General features: G+C 50.4%; 8 protein-coding genes across 8 annotated transcripts; 3 read left to right on the plus strand and 5 right to left on the minus strand.

Moving 5' to 3' along the window:
• Positions 1 to 122: 122 nt before the first annotated feature.
• Positions 123 to 521, minus strand: BDP55DRAFT_722427 (uncharacterized protein; the record flags this gene model as incomplete). The annotated part of the gene is made up of 1 exon (XM_060578607.1): positions 123 to 521. One exon carries the CDS (start codon positions 519 to 521, stop codon positions 123 to 125), a length of 399 nt encoding a protein of 132 aa, XP_060436942.1.
• A 784-nt stretch (positions 522 to 1,305) lies between these two features.
• Positions 1,306 to 2,820, minus strand: BDP55DRAFT_722428 (uncharacterized protein; the record flags this gene model as incomplete). Its single annotated transcript, XM_060578608.1, has 1 exon — positions 1,306 to 2,820. One exon carries the CDS (start codon positions 2,818 to 2,820, stop codon positions 1,306 to 1,308), a length of 1,515 nt encoding a protein of 504 aa, XP_060436943.1.
• A 1,206-nt stretch (positions 2,821 to 4,026) lies between these two features.
• BDP55DRAFT_689075 (AflN/verA/monooxygenase) lies at positions 4,027 to 5,819 on the minus strand (the record flags this gene model as incomplete). The annotated part of the gene is made up of 3 exons (XM_060576698.1): positions 4,027 to 5,068; positions 5,141 to 5,631; positions 5,685 to 5,819. 3 exons carry the CDS (start codon positions 5,817 to 5,819, stop codon positions 4,027 to 4,029), a joined length of 1,668 nt encoding a protein of 555 aa, XP_060436944.1.
• Positions 5,820 to 7,068: 1,249 nt separating this feature from the next.
• Positions 7,069 to 8,990, minus strand: BDP55DRAFT_722430 (uncharacterized protein; the record flags this gene model as incomplete). The annotated part of the gene is made up of 4 exons (XM_060578609.1): positions 7,069 to 8,082; positions 8,150 to 8,338; positions 8,394 to 8,588; positions 8,652 to 8,990. The coding sequence occupies 4 exons, from the start codon at positions 8,988 to 8,990 to the stop codon at positions 7,069 to 7,071; spliced, it is 1,737 nt and encodes a 578-aa protein (XP_060436945.1).
• A 1,188-nt stretch (positions 8,991 to 10,178) lies between these two features.
• On the plus strand, positions 10,179 to 11,543 carry BDP55DRAFT_538556 (uncharacterized protein; the record flags this gene model as incomplete). Its single annotated transcript, XM_060567957.1, has 2 exons — positions 10,179 to 10,490; positions 10,554 to 11,543. 2 exons carry the CDS (start codon positions 10,179 to 10,181, stop codon positions 11,541 to 11,543), a joined length of 1,302 nt encoding a protein of 433 aa, XP_060436946.1.
• Positions 11,544 to 12,326: 783 nt separating this feature from the next.
• On the plus strand, positions 12,327 to 14,314 carry BDP55DRAFT_640742 (uncharacterized protein). Its single transcript, XM_060573362.1, has 4 exons — positions 12,327 to 12,652; positions 12,706 to 13,140; positions 13,202 to 13,503; positions 13,580 to 14,314. The coding sequence occupies exons 1-4, from the start codon at positions 12,581 to 12,583 to the stop codon at positions 14,166 to 14,168; spliced, it is 1,398 nt and encodes a 465-aa protein (XP_060436947.1). The 5' UTR covers positions 12,327 to 12,580; the 3' UTR covers positions 14,169 to 14,314.
• A 268-nt stretch (positions 14,315 to 14,582) lies between these two features.
• On the minus strand, positions 14,583 to 15,047 carry BDP55DRAFT_625437 (uncharacterized protein; the record flags this gene model as incomplete). The annotated part of the gene is made up of 1 exon (XM_060571473.1): positions 14,583 to 15,047. The coding sequence occupies one exon, from the start codon at positions 15,045 to 15,047 to the stop codon at positions 14,583 to 14,585; it is 465 nt and encodes a 154-aa protein (XP_060436948.1).
• A 10-nt stretch (positions 15,048 to 15,057) lies between these two features.
• BDP55DRAFT_640747 (parasitic phase-specific protein PSP-1) lies at positions 15,058 to 16,595 on the plus strand. The gene is made up of 4 exons (XM_060573363.1): positions 15,058 to 15,536; positions 15,623 to 15,683; positions 15,744 to 16,157; positions 16,209 to 16,595. The coding sequence occupies exons 1-4, from the start codon at positions 15,239 to 15,241 to the stop codon at positions 16,441 to 16,443; spliced, it is 1,008 nt and encodes a 335-aa protein (XP_060436949.1). The 5' UTR covers positions 15,058 to 15,238; the 3' UTR covers positions 16,444 to 16,595.
• The last annotated feature ends 626 nt before the right edge of the window (positions 16,596 to 17,221 follow it).

The raw sequence follows: 17,221 nt of genomic DNA on the forward strand, positions 1-17,221 counted from the left end.
CATCACACTCATTCCGACGCCCACTCTCACCGTGGAAGGGCGAGCCCAAGCATCCAGTCTGTGACGCAACACCACTACCTAGAAACAACCCCCAGTAATGTTAAAACGGGTACAGAACCTCATCAAGTCTCAATATCCTCCATCGGCACCTCCTCCCGCTCCTTCAAACACGGCGTCTCAGCCCACATCCCGCTCCAGCACCGGAACCAGCCGTGCCCGCACCTATGAAGCGTGATTTTGGGCAGGAGCCGTAGGCACCGTATGTCCTGGTGCATGAAAAGGAAGTGCCCGCGATTCGTCTCGTAGTTAAGGCACTGCGATATCAAGAGCTTTCGGGAATGGGAGTTGCGGCAGCCGTGGTTGCCGTTGACGGATTGCCGACCGCCGTTGAAGTGGAAGAAGCTGTCGACGCGTTCACAGGATTTGGGGTCCCAGGAGTGACAGCGGGTGTTGACTACGATGTAGTCGGCGGTGCAGGTTGTGAGGAGGATGGTCGAAATTAGGGCTAGAGTGAGGCGCATTGTGGTGTTTTTCGTTCTCCGTGCTTCACGGATTCTCCTCTGCTTGGTGTCTCGGAGGGTGGTGCCCCTATCCTGATTTTTACGAGTCTGTTGGGTTTCAAAGTTTGTAGTCTTTAGGAGATCGGGATGCTTTGCCTACTTTAATGAAAGTTGAAGATGGAGTCTTCTCATGGACGGCAAGACTTCATCGACGGTACATTATCTGAGGAAGACGCGGTGTTGCTCCGAAGATTTCCCACTGTTCTTTTCAGCATCTTGTGCGTAGTCTGCGTCCAGCAGTGCGCTTATGTACTGGCTCACCTTTTGGACCCGTTCGATACTTTTATTTGATGTCGAGAGGCGTAAGTGCAGTGTTGCAGATGATATCAACGCCTCCAACCGTTGCGGTATGTAAATAGGTTATGGCGGCGCCAAATCGGGCAATGAGGACCCGGGTGACCAGGCTATCAGTCTTTTTTTCACATTATGTGCCTCCCATGGAACGGGCAGGGCCGATGGGCTAGTATCATGTTGCAGCGGGTGAACAATGCTCAAGGTCGTCCTCCCACTGCTGATGAAGTTGATCTTGAAAGCACCGTTCTGGTCTAACACGACACACTCTAAGGAAATAGCTTTCTATCCAATGCTGACGTGTGGTTTATTATCTAATTCTACAACAGACAAATGGAAGAGGAGATGGATAAGAAGTAGATAGTGTTGTGATCAAAGAAAAACACGCCGTCTAGTGAAGGTTCTGCGCCATGTAGCACCCTAAGTTCAATCCCCCGCGTCTTTCTTGTTTTCATCACCGGAAACTTGAAATCTTCTCCATCACCCGCGAGAGCAGCATCGATCCACCAACACCGTTCTCCTGGCGAAGAACGCGCGCTACCATGAAAGCAGTCAAGGCAGCGACAGGGATCGTAGCGATGACGCTCGCCTTGCTTAGAGTCATAGCCTTCTCCTCCACAGTCTTCTCCTCGCTATAGGGCCACTCGTGGCCCGAAGAAGGGGGCTTCACACCCTTCAAACTCAGGCCACCGGCAATTTGGTCGCTGTAGAAGTCGAGCCACTTGGCGAGCGGCATGAGGGGCGCAATGTACTGGTGCACCAGGCGGCCCTTCCAGGTATTCCAGGCCGACATACGCATGGCCTCCTGGCACTGCTCGACCATGAACGCCAGCCTCTCCACGCGCTGCTCCTCAACGGCGACGAACGCCTTTGAAAGGGTGGGCAGCTTCCACGTTGCCGCAGAAGAAGCACCCTTGCCGATAATCCTCTGTTCCTGGAGGGCGTTGACCAGCGAGGCGCAGGACTCGATGCAACTGTTGCCACCCTGGCCGACAAGCGGGTTAAACTTGTGCGCCGCGTCACCGAGGATGACGATGCGCCCGTAATGCCACCGCCTCATCACAAAATGCGGGAGGGCCGTGACGCCGCTGTACTCGAGGTTCTTCACCACCTCGCGGAACCGTAGACCGTTGTCAGCGACGAGGGCGTCGACGCTGCGGTCGAACTCGCGCTGCTTGTCCTCGTCCGTGAACCGCGGGATCTCGTCGATCGGGTACGAGCGCTGGCCCTCGGGCAGCGTCCAGAACCAAAAGACAAAGACCTCGCCGCCGGGGCCGCCCATGCAGCCGGCCACAGTGCCCTTGCCGCTAGCGGCAACTACCTGGCCCGGGGCCACGCCGGCCATGGGCTTGGCGGTGCCGAAGATACAGGCGTGCTCGCAGGAGATGTTTTGTCTGTCGCGGGCCGGGATGGCGCTGGAGTCGTCGTTGGCGTCTGCGTTCCTCCACATTTCCTGTCTGATTGTGCTGCGTACACCGTCTGCGCCGACCACCATTTGTCCCTCAAAGACGGAGCCGTCTTTGGTATAGACCAGGGCGCTGTCCTTAAGATTCTCCACTCTTTGGACTTTCTGGTTGAGGAAGATCCTGTTCTTGTCCTTCAAGTGCTCGTACAACACGTTCAAAAGTTGGAAACGCTCCATGAAGATGCTGGGGTAGCCGTGTCGTTTGGTGAGGAGGCTTCTTGATTTGCGGGTCATGATGCGCTTGCCTGTTGTGCTGTTCCTGACAATCTGCTCTTCGACGGGCTGGCCTCTGGCGAGGATGTCATCGTAGCATCCGAGTTGATCGAGAATTCGGAGGCCGTTGGGAAACAGGCCGATGCTAGCTCCGACGTTGGGTGTAACTGTGCCGTAAGCCTCAAGGAGCACATAGTCGACTCCGAGGTTTTGTAGCATCAACGCCAATGTCAGGCCCGTGATGCCACCGCCGACGATGATGACTTGGCGCTTTTCGTCTTGGACCGCCATGGCGTTGATATGGAGCGAACTAACAATTCGCTGTAAGTGTTCGAAAGAATCTAGTTTGTTTGATGTTGCTGATATTGATGACCAAACTGGAGTAGTGAAGGGCGACCGAAGCTCTTATATCTCGGGTATCTGCCAAGCTGCGAGATCTGCGATGCTATCGTGAGCCGGACTTTAGAGTCGTGCAGTCCGTCGTCGTACCGCAACACTTCAGAAAGGGTATCATTGAAGCGGGAAGTTCATGGGCCCCGGAAATGAATCTTCCCTGGGCTTGTAGGCCGGCGGGAGCGATGCCACGCACCCAGGCCCACCAAGCGCTTACCATGAACTCCATAGCAGCTGCCGGGTTCGCCACATATTGATCCGTGACATCGACGTTATCTGATTCATGTAGCAGGGATAACAGCACAGGACACCATGGGCCGTTTTATCACCAGTTCCACTTGTTTCGATGAAAACCAGCACGCATTTTGTCGCATCCGGATACAACCCACCTATAGAACGTACGCAGGGCCTTCGGGTTGCGGACTGCGGACTGCGAACGTGGCATACCGGCGATATCGCCGTGGGATGTGTGGCCCGAACCTTAGGAGGCCGAGCTTTTCGTCATCGGTCGGCACTGAGAGCCCCGTATTTTACAGTTCAAGGGCCGTCTACGGTCCGCTCTTAACCTATCCTACATGCCTGAACGATGTGGGTTTCGCCCGTGTGAGGCGGGAAATATCCGTGATCAAGGCAGGGTGAACGTTTCCCCTGAGAATGAGATGCGCGTCTTTCAAACTTAAACCATGCAGGTTTGCCTCGGACTTAGCGTCCTAGACAAAAATCCGAAAAGCAGTTAAAACTCTCCGAGGACAAGCGCATTCCCACTTTGGTCAGTCTTTTTGCTGTTGCCTTTCTATCACTAACCTACAGCAACACATGTACATTTCACGTATTTCGAACCGAAATTCAATGGTCCCGCGGCAATTCTTCAGTCAACAGGCCCTTGGTGTAGGTAATTATCCCATTCCAGCAGAGACTCACGAGTCCCTGTCTACTTCATGAGACAGATGCAAGTCTGCCACTTCCGCCCACATTATGGGAGAAAAGCTGCCTCGAGATATCCCAAGATAGTATCGCTGCCGAAACTCAAAGCAATGCATACGTATAGCTTTCACCGAGCCTCGACGATGTATTGGCGTGAGTCTCAAACTCTGATCCGTCTTGTCAACCGTGTCGCAGACCAATCTTCACAGGAAACCCATCTGCAGGATGTGCTCCGCCTCCACCCTTGTGTGCTTGATACGCCCTATTGCCATTGACGCTGCGAATACCGGATTTTGGATAAAGCTTATCCCAGTCTTCATATGCAGGCTTGATGACGAACTCCCGCACAGTCATAACCAACGCTACTCTCAACTCGATCATTGCTAATGTCTGTCCGATACAATTCCGTGGACCCCACTCAAAAGGCCGCCAGGCGCCCTTATGGGGATACAATGGATCTCCCGGGCCAACAAGCCAGCGCTCAGGGATGCAAGCATCGGGATCTTTCCAGTATTTGGGGTTGTGATGTATGGCCTGAACAAGAGTCCAGACGTGGCAACCTTTTGTGGGGAGTACGCGACCATCCGCGTCGACTATCTGGACGTCGGGACGTCCTTGGCGCATAGCACCAGCAGGAGCGAATATGCGCAGCACCTCTTTGATGAACGCGACGGTGTAAGGTATCTGGTTGAGAAGTTGCGGGTCTCTGTGGACTTTATCCTGAACCTGTGACGGGTCGGTTCCGAAGACTTTGTTGTGTTCAGCTATGATAAGAGATACAATCTCCGGATTCCGAGAGAGGAGATAGTAGCAGTACAAAAGGGTGCTGCTAGTCGTATCATGACCTGCGAACAGGAAGAGCCGTACCTGAGGTGTGATGATGTGTTTGATCTTCCAGGTGGTATCGGCGTCCTCTCCCTTGTCTAGGCCCTCCTCGTCCAAGTCCTTAAGATACTCGTCGATGAATAGTGAAGCTATCGACTTCGAGCGCGTTGTGTCGTTTGAATGGGACAAGTTTGCAGAACGGTCCGCAAGTATTTGGTCGATCTCTACAGATAAATACTGATCCAGCTTCTTCCCGTTGAGCCACAGGACGAGCGGACGGATGTTGAGATACCTTTCTACTGGATTTAGTGGTTCACGGAAGGACGTCCATTCTATCTGTTTTCGAAGAGCTGCTGCCAAAGGGTGGTCCCGAGTCTGATGACCAAGTCGAGTATTCCTATCATCGCATAGGTAAGTCAGCATGCTGCACAGAAAGTCGTAAGCTCAGATAAAAGGTTACGATACTTACAGCACAACGGACCCTATGATATCAAAGGTCATCCTCAAAGTCAGATCTTCAAGTAGGAACACTTGGCTCTGTCCAGTCTCGCATTTCGCCAGGAGCTTCTGCCGGTAAAGGGCCACTTCATCTGCGATGACAGGCGCCAAACCCATCATGTACCCGGCACTGAACCCCGGGTTGAACAAGCGTCGCCAATGCTTCCACTCATCTCCTTTCATGGTCAACAAGCTCTTCCCGCCAGTCACCTTCTCGATAGGGTCGATGATGTCGACTCCTTTACTGAGTGCCCAGCTATCGAGCTGAGACGCTGCGTCGGCGTCTGCAAGGACCATCATAGTGCCGCCGAAAGGCCAAAGGCTCAGATAGAAGATACCGTTTGGGTAGTCTTCTGATATCTTCCACATGATGTTGTGGATGATACTGTCTGACGGTAGAGTTTCCATGATCTTCTTTATGAGCGGAAAGTGCCCGCCCAGGGAAGAATAATCCGGTGTTGGCTACAGCGATCGTTAACACGGATGATTTGTGGTAGAAATTGGGGGAGTTTTACCAATCCCGCTTTTTGCATTCGCCATATCGTCTGACGTGCAGCATAGAACTTCGAAAAGAAGTAGATAAGCGCCGCGATGCATGATGTAATTGCTATGGACCAGAGTCCCCTGACCATGTCCAATGGCAACACCATTTCGTCGAATTCTCGAGTCTCATAGACCAACTGAGAGGCTGGTGATGAGGCTGAAAAAGCCGTACGTCTTGTATGGGCTGGAGACTAGGAATTTGGAAGAAAGTCAGTCATCCCTCTACGGAGAGCTCTTGTCGGTGGTTTCCAAGGCCATGATACGTAAGGCTGAAAATGAAAGAGGTTGGGCTCCTCGTTTTCGTGGAACATGAGGTGAGACAGCCCGTGGTACTGTTGAACTTTGATGTCAGCAGAACGCCCATTTGGGGGAAGCGTCATCGCTAGCAGTTCAACGAATCAACGTCCCCATATCCTCCCTTGCTGAAAACTCTATCCCGTCTTGTGATGCAGATAACGAGGTAGGCATATGAGCAGACTTCGAAAACCTCGTGGCCGACTTGTAATTGCCTACCTGAGATACTTACCTTACTGCTTTCTTGCTTTCTCTCTTCAGCACCAGAGTTCAATCGGAATACAACTTTCCTTATGGCATTTAAGAACTGTCACAGATTGACCACTTACAAGCTTTCACCTTAGAAGGCTCCGTAAGCAGAAGTACCTCGAGTTCTGGGAGGAGAACCCTTCAGACTATATACATTTGCATGCACTGATGTGGTCTTAAGATTATCACGACATGCGTAAGCGTGTATTACCTTAGTCGTTGCCGCATGTCTTCAAGGCCGACCTTCACCTTGGACTAAAAGATATTGGCGGCGCGTCGAATTTAGCTATATTACTACCAGAACTTTTATCGACAAGGCTATTCAAATAATTTGATGCAACTACTGGAATCATGAGCGCATCAAGTGGCTGATGAAATAGAGTGTCAGTTAGCACATTAGAATCCTGTCCCTGTCCTTGGGTACTGTTTACAACTACTATTGCACCTTGTATCATTTTCTCTCGGCATCTCTTGAGCCTTCATATTTCATTGATATATCACTTTATGTAAGTGACAGATGTTATGATGGCGATAGGAACCAGGGCCAAAGAGAGGTGAGGCACTATATCTAGCGTCAAATCCTTCTCGCTAACACAGGCGCCCTTTTTTGCTGCGATGGTGTTCATGTTCTTGAGCCCCTCAAGGGCTTGAAATCCATTACTGTTCAAGAGTTCAAGGCAAGATTTCTTATGCAACTACAAATTGTCCCGCTCATGTTGAGGCGTGGCGTGATGGCAAATACGTCTTCGAATCTCCTCAAAGTAGCTATTATCGTTTTGTAGTCTTAAAGCGAAACAGCTAAGTTATAGGATCTCACAAAAACTCTCGAAGACGCTGGCCTACACCAGCGAAATCCTCAAAGACATGCCAGTGGCCTACGTTTGGGAGCACAGTCTTGCGAGAACCATTTATTCTCTGCACGTAATCTTTGACCACCGCTGGGGACGATATGGAGTCCTCTTCTCCCGTTACCAGCAGAGTCTCCACATCAAGCCCTTCGAGCCCTTGGAGGTCAATGGCCTCATTCGAAGCAAAAGCTGAGCATGCCTTGGCGTAACCTTCAGGGTTTTGACCGGCGAGACTGAGCTGCACAGCAGCCACCGCCAAAGGGTTGTTTCTCTTGGTATGACCTGAGACTTGGGTCGCGACTACGTTGTCGATAATTTCGGACAAGCCCCGAGTTCTTGCGAGAGCCGCAGTTCTGATTAATTTCTCCTTCTCCGAGGAAGGTAAAGGCAAGGGAGGTGGCCCCAAGAGGACCAATTTTTTGACGCGTCCGGGATGCGCGAGGGCATAATTAATGGCGATCAGGCATCCGAAAGAGTGAGCAACCAGAGTTGCAGGTGAAGTGCCTGAATTCACCTCGGCTAGACTGAAAACTTCCGAAAGATCTTGTGAAAGGAAGTCGGTCGTGATGGTGTCCAGAGGGTGCGTTGGTGTAAGGCCATGTCCTGCAAAGTCATACACGTGTACCGAGGCGGAGTCTCCGAGTTCAAGAGCAGTTATCAATGGCAGCCAGTAGTCTTTGGTGCCTCCAAGACCATGGACAAAAATGATGTGGTCTTTTCCCACACCAAAACGCTGGTAACCTGCCCCGAAGCGACCGACGTTCTTGTTCAGGCCGAACTGAGCTTGCTTTGACTTCTCGCTGTTTTCAAGGCGAAATAGCTCGGTGGACTGTGCCTGGACTTTGACTTCAGTGGGATTCATCTGCGAGTGCTCGGCAACTCTATTTCTCAGGGTACCAAGGCCAGAGATGGTGACAGCGAGGTCATCGCCAGGTTTCAAAAAGACCGGAGGAGCCTTGCCAATACCAACACCGGCAGGCTTCAGTCGCACGTAATTAGCATCATTTGACCAACATATCACAGGTAGTCTGAGAGCGGAGACTTACAGTGCCCGTAGCGATAACATCACCTGGCTGGAGGGTCTGGCCCGCAGACAGCGTGCTGATAAGATGAGGGATGGAAAAGATCAGATCCTTGGCCGTGGCATCTTGTCGAAGTTCTCCATTGACATGGGTCTGCAAACGCAAGGACCGACCCCAATCCGGTAGGTCCTCCTTCCGTACAGCAATAGGGCCCTAGCCAGGAGGCATCAGCTTGAATTCAAACTTATAAGTTGAGTGAAACGCATACCATGGGGCAGAAAGTGTCTGCAGATTTTCCAATGTAGAACTGCTTGTGGTCTCTTTGTCGTTCCCTAGCAGTAACGTCGTTGATAATGGTGTATCCCCATACGTATTTCCAAGCCTTGTTCTCACTAATCTTGTACCCTGGTTTACCAATGATTACACCAATTTCGCCTTCGTAATCGGCGCTCTCGGTGAATCCCTTGTGGATGTGTAGTTCATCTCCATGGGCTATAATTGAGGTTGCACGCTTCGTGAAAATTACAGGATGACTTGGCAAGTCCACCTTGTCAGAGCTATCGTAGCCTGAGCTGTTGAATTCCTTCGCATGCTCCATGTAGTTCTTGCCAACAGCGAGGACATCCCGCCCTGAGATAGGAGGCAATAGCTTCACATCCTGCATGCGTAAGACGGGACCAGAAGCTTTGTATACGTGTCCGCCCGCCACGATGACCTGATACAAGTTCTCAACAGGTGTACCAGAGTCGAAGCTGAGGGGCTGAATACTATGCGATTTTGTGTCGAGGTGTCCAATCTGGGGGGAAATGACACCTTGCTGCTGAAAAGCAACAAAGTTGATTGGGTTTTCGATATCCGTCGCCATGGCTGTGAGTTCCTTTGTTCTGAGACTCTGTTAAAGTTTCGTCGAGGTTGCGAAGCAGCAACTAGGATTTACCGTAATGCGGATGTGTTGTAACAAAGATAAGGGCTCAAGTCGATGATACCATTTCCCGCGAATCTTGTCATGTTCTGTGACCCACCCAGCAAGTCTTGGCCCACTATTACATGGTTGGGGAGCGTTGCATCAACAGTGAGTTGGAGAGTTCGACAACTAGAGTTGACAACTTTGCTACCGCAACTAAGCACTCTAGATTTCGCGTTCGCTCGCCTTCTTGTCTTTCAGTAACCGCGATTGCGCAGTGGCGGCAGATTGTCCTTCACTTTCTCGTAGAGTGAAACTCCATGATAATCGTATTAATCCATCATGTGGAACTCTGACTTTACAAGGCCGGCTGCCACGTTTGTCGTTGCGTTATGAATTGGGTACCAGAGTCCCGACCTTGTATTCTGCTATTCAGAAATGTGGTTGAAAGACAACTACGTGATTGAAAGAGTATTTTGCCAAGATGCAGAAGACACTCAGAGGCCGTGAACTTACCCCCGCAAGTAGTCAACATAAGGTCAAAGTGGGCTCAGGAGCTGAAATCTTGTTCCTCGCCTATTGCACCTCTCCAAGATTTGAATGAACGACTTGAGGAGTTGTTTCATCGGACCCTCCGAGCCTATTTCCCTAGGTGGCGTCGCTTTTTCCAAGTTTCGTTGGTGATTATGTCGATCTCGGTGTCTATGTTCGGCATCCAATGGCCACCAATATCGGCGTCTGAGTCGGTGTCTGGCATCGGTGTTCGCTGCAGTCGATTATGAGAGCCCGGGCGTCCCTTCGCTCTTCGCGAAGACCGATTACTTCGCGCTATGCCGGAGTTAAACAATCAAAGGTCCATATGAAGGTGTTTCAACGTGGGGTCAACGAATTCTGATTGTACCTGACAATAAGCGCGATCTCTCCATTTCTTTTTGCCGCTAAATTGGTCAACGTTATTGGCTTTCGTGACCAAGCATTTTCATCTGTAACTATAAAAGGCTTATTAATCCGTAGTGTTCGCACGCCTGGCTCAAACACATCAGGAGGCGGTCCTGTACTCTTGATCAGCTTTTCGACCTTCGGGCTTACACTTCTCACCTCAAGCGTCAGCAATTCAAGCTTCGATCAGCCAACACCACCGTCACAATCATGGAGCATAACAACTCATTCGTTCTCAAAGATGTCAAAATATTCACTGGACACGAAATGATCGACAAGGGCTATGTGTATGTAAAGAATGGAATCATTACCCAAGTTGGTATCGGTGGCTTTGCCGGAGATACCAAGGACGGGTTACTGGTCATTTCGCGGCCTGGTGATACGGTGATTCCCGGACTGATCGATGCTCATATCCATGCACTTGGCGGAGATATCAACAGCATCGAGCAGTCCTTGAGATTTGGTGTCACTACGGTTTGCGATATGCACAACGAGCCAAGCGAGAACGCCAAACTGAAGGACGTGAGTTCGAGACCTAATTTCCCTTGACCAAAGGATCTCAGGAATGTTCTGACCATCCAATAGTTGGCCAATCTCTCGGAGAGCAAGTCGACCTATGCAGACTTCAAATGCGCCGGCTTGGGCGCTGTGATCGAAGGCGGATGGCCTATCCCTGTGATCAGAAGGGTATTCGCCGACAACCCGTGCGGAGATCACATCGTCGACCAAATTGTCTCGACGTGGCCAATATTGTACAAACCAGAAGATGCGGAGCCCTTCGTCAAGCAACAGGTTGAAGAGAACGGAGCATCTTACATCAAGATGTTCCACGAGATTGGCGACACTCTAGGCATGGATCTTCCGCGCCCTCCGATGGATATCCAGAAATCCGTCGTCGCTGCCGCGCACAAATACGGTGTTGTAACCACAGGCCACGCATTCAGCTACGCTGGTGCCATGGACCTCCTCCGCGCCGGTGCTGACGGATTGAGCCACATGTTCCTTGATAAGCCACCTAGCGATGACTATGTCCAGATCATGTTGGACAACAAAGCGCACTGTAATCCGACTCTTGGACAGTGTGCCTCGCAGACGGCAGAAGGCCAAGACTTCCAAAAATCGTTCTTTGAGGACCCATTTGCCCAAAGAATGCTCATCCGCAAGACAGCCGGAGAACCTATGGGGATGGCAGCGAAGCAGAAGCCCACGTCCTCTGTGCTGAATGCATATGCCAACACCAAGGCTTTGTATGAAGCGGGGGTTCCTCTCGTTCTGGGAACTGATGCTGCTGGTGGAAGCGTCGGTCTACCTTACGGCCTTGGCATGCACATGGAGATGCGGGTGCTTGTTAAAGAGGTTGGCATGTCACCATTGGATGTCCTCAAGTCTGCCACATCGATTACTGCAGAACGTTTGAAATTCCCAGATCGTGGAAGGGTCGAGAGCGGGAGAAAGGCAGATTTGGTGTTGGTTGAGGGCGATGTCCTTGAAGTGCTGTCCCTGGGTGATGGTAAATGTCTTCCCATCAAGGCAGTATGGAGAGAGGGGTTACTCTCATCGAGTTTCACTCTATGAGGCTCCCTGTCTTTCAGGTCAAAGAGAAAGGAATCGGGTTGGCAATATCGGTCATGGAAATTCAGCCATAAGATAGCGCAGGGACTGCGCGGGACGCAAGAGTTGACACATGGAACATCATCTTCTGTGATATATACCTCTGATCAGAAACTGAGAATCGACCATTAGCATTTTGAGTATCCATGATAATTCAATAGATAGCGATCGAGAAAATTGTCCAATCGATCAAATCGCGCATTTTCAGCCGGCCCTTGGGTAAGGACCTCCAAACTTGGCTCTTGGTGCAGGATTGTGAAGGTTTTGAACCTGGCGCATCTGCAGTTGATTTATCGGTTGTTTCACAGCATATCAGTCTGTCGTTTGACAGTTTGACTTAAACTGGGACGACAAGAGTTCAGTGTGGATAATCGTCGCTATCACTAATACAACGTTATGAGACAAGAGATGAGTCTATACATAGAGAAATTCGAGGAACGAACCTCTTGGCGTTGGCTGCAAGTTTCTGAGCTTCCCTAGTACTACCTACCTACTTTAGCGTATTGTCGGGCATAACAAATCAAGTATTGTGGGACAGTTGGGTCTCGGGGAGACAAATGGGTTAACGGAACGATGTGCCACCCAAGCCGCATTCACGTCCAAATCCTTGTTATCACTGCTATTCGCACTATTGTCGCTGGTGCTGCTTTTCTTTTGAAGGAAGTTGCGATAAGACAGAGAGTAGTGATGGGAAAGGTGGTAGAAAGGTGGTAATGATGGAAAAGCTGGTGATGGTGGGTGGACAGGGGCACTTGGAAGGGTGCCGCTAGGCGCCACAGGGGCTGACGCGATGGGCACCGTTTCGGCCTCCGCGGAAAGGGCTGGCAGACCGTTTCTCAACAACACCTCGTCCTGAGTTCACCCATACTCTGTCCATTCTCGGCGAATCAACTCAGTCCCATCGATGCGTACCGACGCTCCTTCTGTCTAAGTCACGTATTGAAACCCCAAATAAGAACAATCGAGGTTGTAGCAGAGCCGTCACAGTACCGCCCATACCAATGCCATGCGGGCAACTTGATCAGCGCCGTGCTGGACACCGCTGCGCCTCTTGCAAGAGGTTACATGCAAAGGTTTGAGCTCCTCCTAAAACCAAAACCAAGTGAGCAAAACTAATCTCTGCCAGTGTAACGGTGGCCGGCCGTGTTCTAATTGCGTAGCTCGCGGCCTGAAGTGCGCCTCAACGGAATCGTCCGCAGGCTTTCAGTTCGTCCGGCAGCAAGCCTCTTCAGTCCCTCGAGCGCTGGTGCAAGACTCTTGGAAATACATCAGCACATACTTCCAGTCCGTTGGATGCTTGACTCAGGCGTCCGTAATGCGGAGTGCCAGTGTGACAGAACTCTCCCATAGTGATGAGAACGTCAGTCGCATGTTGTCAATTATGGGTGGTCTCTACGCCTGTCAGAACCCTCACGTACTGCGAGTAAGCCCGAAAGAAAGAAAGGCACTGTTGGGTACATGGGTAAAACAAAAGACTTTGATGGCGACAGAGTTGAAGAAGCCCGACTCATCGTCCTTCAGCTCGGTCCTACTAAGCACCCTCCTATTGGCAGTAATCGAGGTGTGCCTCCAAGTACCTACCCTTTTGTGTGCAATTTTAGGCTAATAGTAGATGTACAAAGCTGGTCCTTTGTGCCGAAGATGGGGCGTTCCAGAAATGGCTGCAAAGAATCTCGGACTACATTGCACAACATCTAAGGGCAAAAAGCTATGCAGGCTTGACCCAGTTTGAAAGAAGTTTGATCCGATTTTTTAATTTTCTCAACACGCTCTCGGCTATTGCCCTTAACTTGGAGCCATCAGAACGTCTGGTGGAGTTGGAAATTTCATCGTCACGTCCAATCGCCCCTGGAACCATCTCAGACGAAGACAAAATAGACGATATGATCTCATCCCTCAATCAGTGGGCTAGAGTGCAGTCAAGGTAAGCTTCTTGAATCGTCGTCGTTCCAGGGTTTGCAACAGATAGAGAACAGAGTTACTGACAATACGAACTTCAGGATGGTTGAGTGGGCCCTCAAGTCGGAGAAGAGAACCCCGAAATTCCAGTCTGAGAAAGAAAACTACCGGGAAGCCATAGACCTCAAGGTACAGGGCCTCGACATCATCTGCGAGGCATCGGCTTTACAGGCTCGTGTCATAAATGATCTCCTTCAACTTTCAGAAGAGCCCGATAACCAGGTCTCCATATGCATCACTCCTTACTACCATTGGACTCTCACTGGCTTATCTCACCGGTTGTATGACGAAGCCTGGAAATCACTCATGTGCGAGCTACCGGTTATGCCGGCTGAAGCACTTCATCAGCAAGCGCTAGTTACGCTAAGCTGCGTTGAAACGCTTGCCCGTCAGTCCGGTTTTGATGTCGCGCTCTACCTGCCTTTCGCCGACTTCATAGGAAGAGAGATGGAAACCCCGACGGAGCAGACGCGGATACTTGCGTTCCTAGAAATCGTCAGATGTCGCGGCTTTGGACTGGCGAATGAGTACAGGAAAGGCTTGCTGGAGACTTGGGGAACTGCCGCACCAGATGAAGTTTCTCAACATTTGTTGATCTGTGATTCGAATCGTGGAGGACCCGGAAGCTAGGTTGACAACAACGCGACAAAAGATGTTAAATTTGATGTCTTAAAATATGCAAGTATTGCTAGTAAGATCCAAAATGTCCCGCTTTTTATTCAGAGGCGAGACTGCCTCACTATGAGCAAAAGCCAGAGTGGAATTTTAAATCTCACCGTACTGGCCGTGAGTCTCTCCCTTTCCTTCGGCCGACGGAGCTCGAATTTATGGGTCTGCGGACCAACCGGTAGGACCCACCCGGGTAGAGCCCCACAGTCAGCTAGCGCCGCGAGATTTTGTCCCAAAAAGGCAAGATTGACAAGGATGTCAAATGTCAGACTGAACCCATCACCGCCCTTTAGCGCAGGATATCCACGCGTTTCGAATTGGATGTGAGCCTAATTCACAGTAGCTTTTGTATCTTGTTATTGACTGCTTGGGGAGTCATTCGATTTTTAGTTGCTCAGGGAACTCATATCTTTCATGTAGGCAGATGAAAGTCTTGTTCACGGAATCTGATTGGTAAACCGTAAGGCACTCCACCACATTAACCGGGCGGGCACGATGTTGGCCAAGCTTTGCAGAACCAGAACTGTTGGATTCCACGTAGCCTGCCTGCCAAGTGTTACTTCCGTATCGCAGCTGAGGTGATGGCGACAGGATACGTCGAGAGCAGGTGTGTCTCGTTGTTGACGAGATCCCAATAAGAACCAGAGGATTAGCGGCTAGATTAGATAGCTCAGGCCTTGTCAGGCCATAGGAGGTTGCGACTAGACACATGTAGGAAGTGGGCCACAACGGAGTGTGATAAGCCACGTCCTCACGCGCGCTGTACCTGTGCGAGGCGGACTTGATGTATCGGACACCATATCTGCCCGATTCCTGCGGAACACCGGGGAGCTGGGTCATTGATGACTGAGTAGACTCTAGCTGCCGATTTTTCTAAGTCCCGTCTCTTGGCATAATGTAAGATTTATAAAACTTTCTCCATGCCGACCTGTCCTGGATGGTGATGCTGTCATTACCGTGCCCATAGTGCCCGACTTTTTTGCAATTTTGTCATCAGCTCCAACACTCACCTAGCCGGTGCATTTCTCAGAATGGCGGACTTACCTGACGGCCTCATCGCTTTCGGGCCTCAAGCCAACTGCACACTCGACATTTGTCCGATAGAATGGAGTATCCTCCGTTACCAGCCTTCTGTTCCCGCCAGCGGCACATTTATCGGGTTCTTCTCTTTAGCCCTGGCTTTACATGCCATCCTGGGGTTCAAGTGGAAGACTTGGGGGTTCACAGCAAGCATGATCGGTGGTTGCGTCTTGGAAATTGTCGGTTACGTAGGGAGACTATTCATCCATGACAACCCATTCGACTTTAATGGTTTTCTTATGCAAATCAGTCAGTGTTCTTTTCCCCTGGGGCATTCTTCTTGAGTTGCCGTGTTCACGTCAACTTTAAAGATCTTGGGGCTAAATTACTCTCAGTCTGCATCACAATAGCTCCAGTCTTCTTTTCTGCCGCCATATACGTTTTACTTTCTCAAACGTAAGAGCTTACAGCATGGTCATTGCCCAAACCTTGAATACTGATTAGACCTTCTCTCAGCATCAACTTTCTCGATCGGTCAATCTCGCGATTTTCACCTCGCCTGTACTACTGGACCTTCATCCCTGTCGACATAGTCTCTTTGATTCTTCAGGCCGTAGGGGGCGCGATGTCCTCCGTCAGCACGACTAAGGAGGCTGCGGATCGAGGCGTCAACATTTCACTCGCTGGACTGGTGCTGCAGGTTGCCTCACTTGGGGCATTCTGCGGACTGTTTGGAGATTACATGATCGCCTACACTCGATCAAAGACTCGCCCGCCAATGAGCAGAAGACTCATGATCTTCCTAAGTTTCTTGAGCCTCGGTACCATGTTGATACTGCTGCGTTGCGTCTACCGTATCGTTGAGTTGCATGAGGGTTATTTCAGTCATTGGTTCCGAGACGAAACACTCTTCATCGCACTAGAGTCGGCGTAGGTAACCCCCTTCTCATCTTCACAGGATTGGACATTGACATTGTGTAGTGTTATGATTTTGGCCATCTTTTCTTTGCTAGTTGGACATCCAGGACTGGTTTTCAATAACAAGGAGAGAGAAAGACTTGACACAACCGGTGCCCTCCATCTAGAGTCGCGCGAGGGCCGTGGTAACAATAATAAACCCGAAATCAACGGGGCCACAGACGGGAGCGACACCTCAGTCGAAGATCCAGCGCCAGAAGCAGCTAGAGAGAAGTCGGCATTGTCCGGAACGGTTTAGAATGCGAAGTTTCGAGATTAGAAGTCATATGCGGGATATAGTGACGGAAATTACTTGGATAAAGGAGAAGCATACAAGTACGACAGGATAGAAGTAATTGTCCATCAACTACAATATGTATCAATCATTAATGGAATCTGAATCACTGCCTGCCCGTAGCACCCCATTTACGATGTCATAAAAGGTTTGCCACGTCGGCAGTCGCGCGGTAGTGCAGGCAACATACACTACCTAGATGACTTGAAAATATACATACTGCAGTACTAGGAGTCTGATCATGCAGAATCATGCCTGCTGGTCTTAATTATGCGACCGCGCGTGAGACTGACCGCACACAATTAAAAGGGCGGTTATTCTCACCTGAAGACTCTCGATTGTTGGTTGCATTGTGGACACTTAGTTTAGTCACGTAGCGCTGTGTTGGTTGAAGACTACGCTCCTGACTGCTATCTATTCTCGATGGTGGGCTGTGTCAAATTGCGGGGGGTCCATCGACTAAAGTTGTCGGCATATATGCTTCCCTCCCATCACTCCTGCTGTTTTCTCAGACCCCCCCCTCGTATTCTTTATTGACGAATTTCCCTACATCCTTTGGTTTCCAAACGCAATCATAATCGTTTTAAGGATGCCTTTGATCACATAAATCCCTTGTGAGCTGGTGTCTTCTATCTTACAAAGTCTAGACGATTTCGAGACTCTAGCCTCAGCCGTTCTTACGTGTCGCTACATTTGTTCATCTTTCAAGAAAAGCCCTGGCATTGAAGCAGCCATTCTACAT

Source organism: Colletotrichum godetiae, assembly GCF_030913485.1.
Source record: "Colletotrichum godetiae strain CBS 193.32 chromosome Unknown BDP55scaffold_1, whole genome shotgun sequence".
Classification (NCBI taxonomy): domain Eukaryota; kingdom Fungi; phylum Ascomycota; class Sordariomycetes; order Glomerellales; family Glomerellaceae; genus Colletotrichum; species Colletotrichum godetiae.

Excerpts from the sequence above, each read along its gene's own strand:
- BDP55DRAFT_640742 (XM_060573362.1), top strand. The coding sequence starts at position 12,581 with ATGCCATGCGGGCAACTTGATCAGCGCCGTGCTGGACACCGCTGCGCC. Across the intron at positions 12,653-12,705 it reads GCAAGAGGTTACATGCAAAG|TGTAACGGTGGCCGGCCGTG; the intron begins GTTTGAGCTCCT and ends AATCTCTGCCAG. Across the intron at positions 13,141-13,201 it reads TCCTATTGGCAGTAATCGAG|CTGGTCCTTTGTGCCGAAGA; the intron begins GTGTGCCTCCAA and ends AGATGTACAAAG.
- BDP55DRAFT_640747 (XM_060573363.1), top strand. The coding sequence starts at position 15,239 with ATGGCGGACTTACCTGACGGCCTCATCGCTTTCGGGCCTCAAGCCAAC. Across the intron at positions 15,537-15,622 it reads TGGTTTTCTTATGCAAATCA|TCTGCATCACAATAGCTCCA; the intron begins GTCAGTGTTCTT and ends AATTACTCTCAG. Across the intron at positions 15,684-15,743 it reads TACGTTTTACTTTCTCAAAC|CATCAACTTTCTCGATCGGT; the intron begins GTAAGAGCTTAC and ends ACCTTCTCTCAG.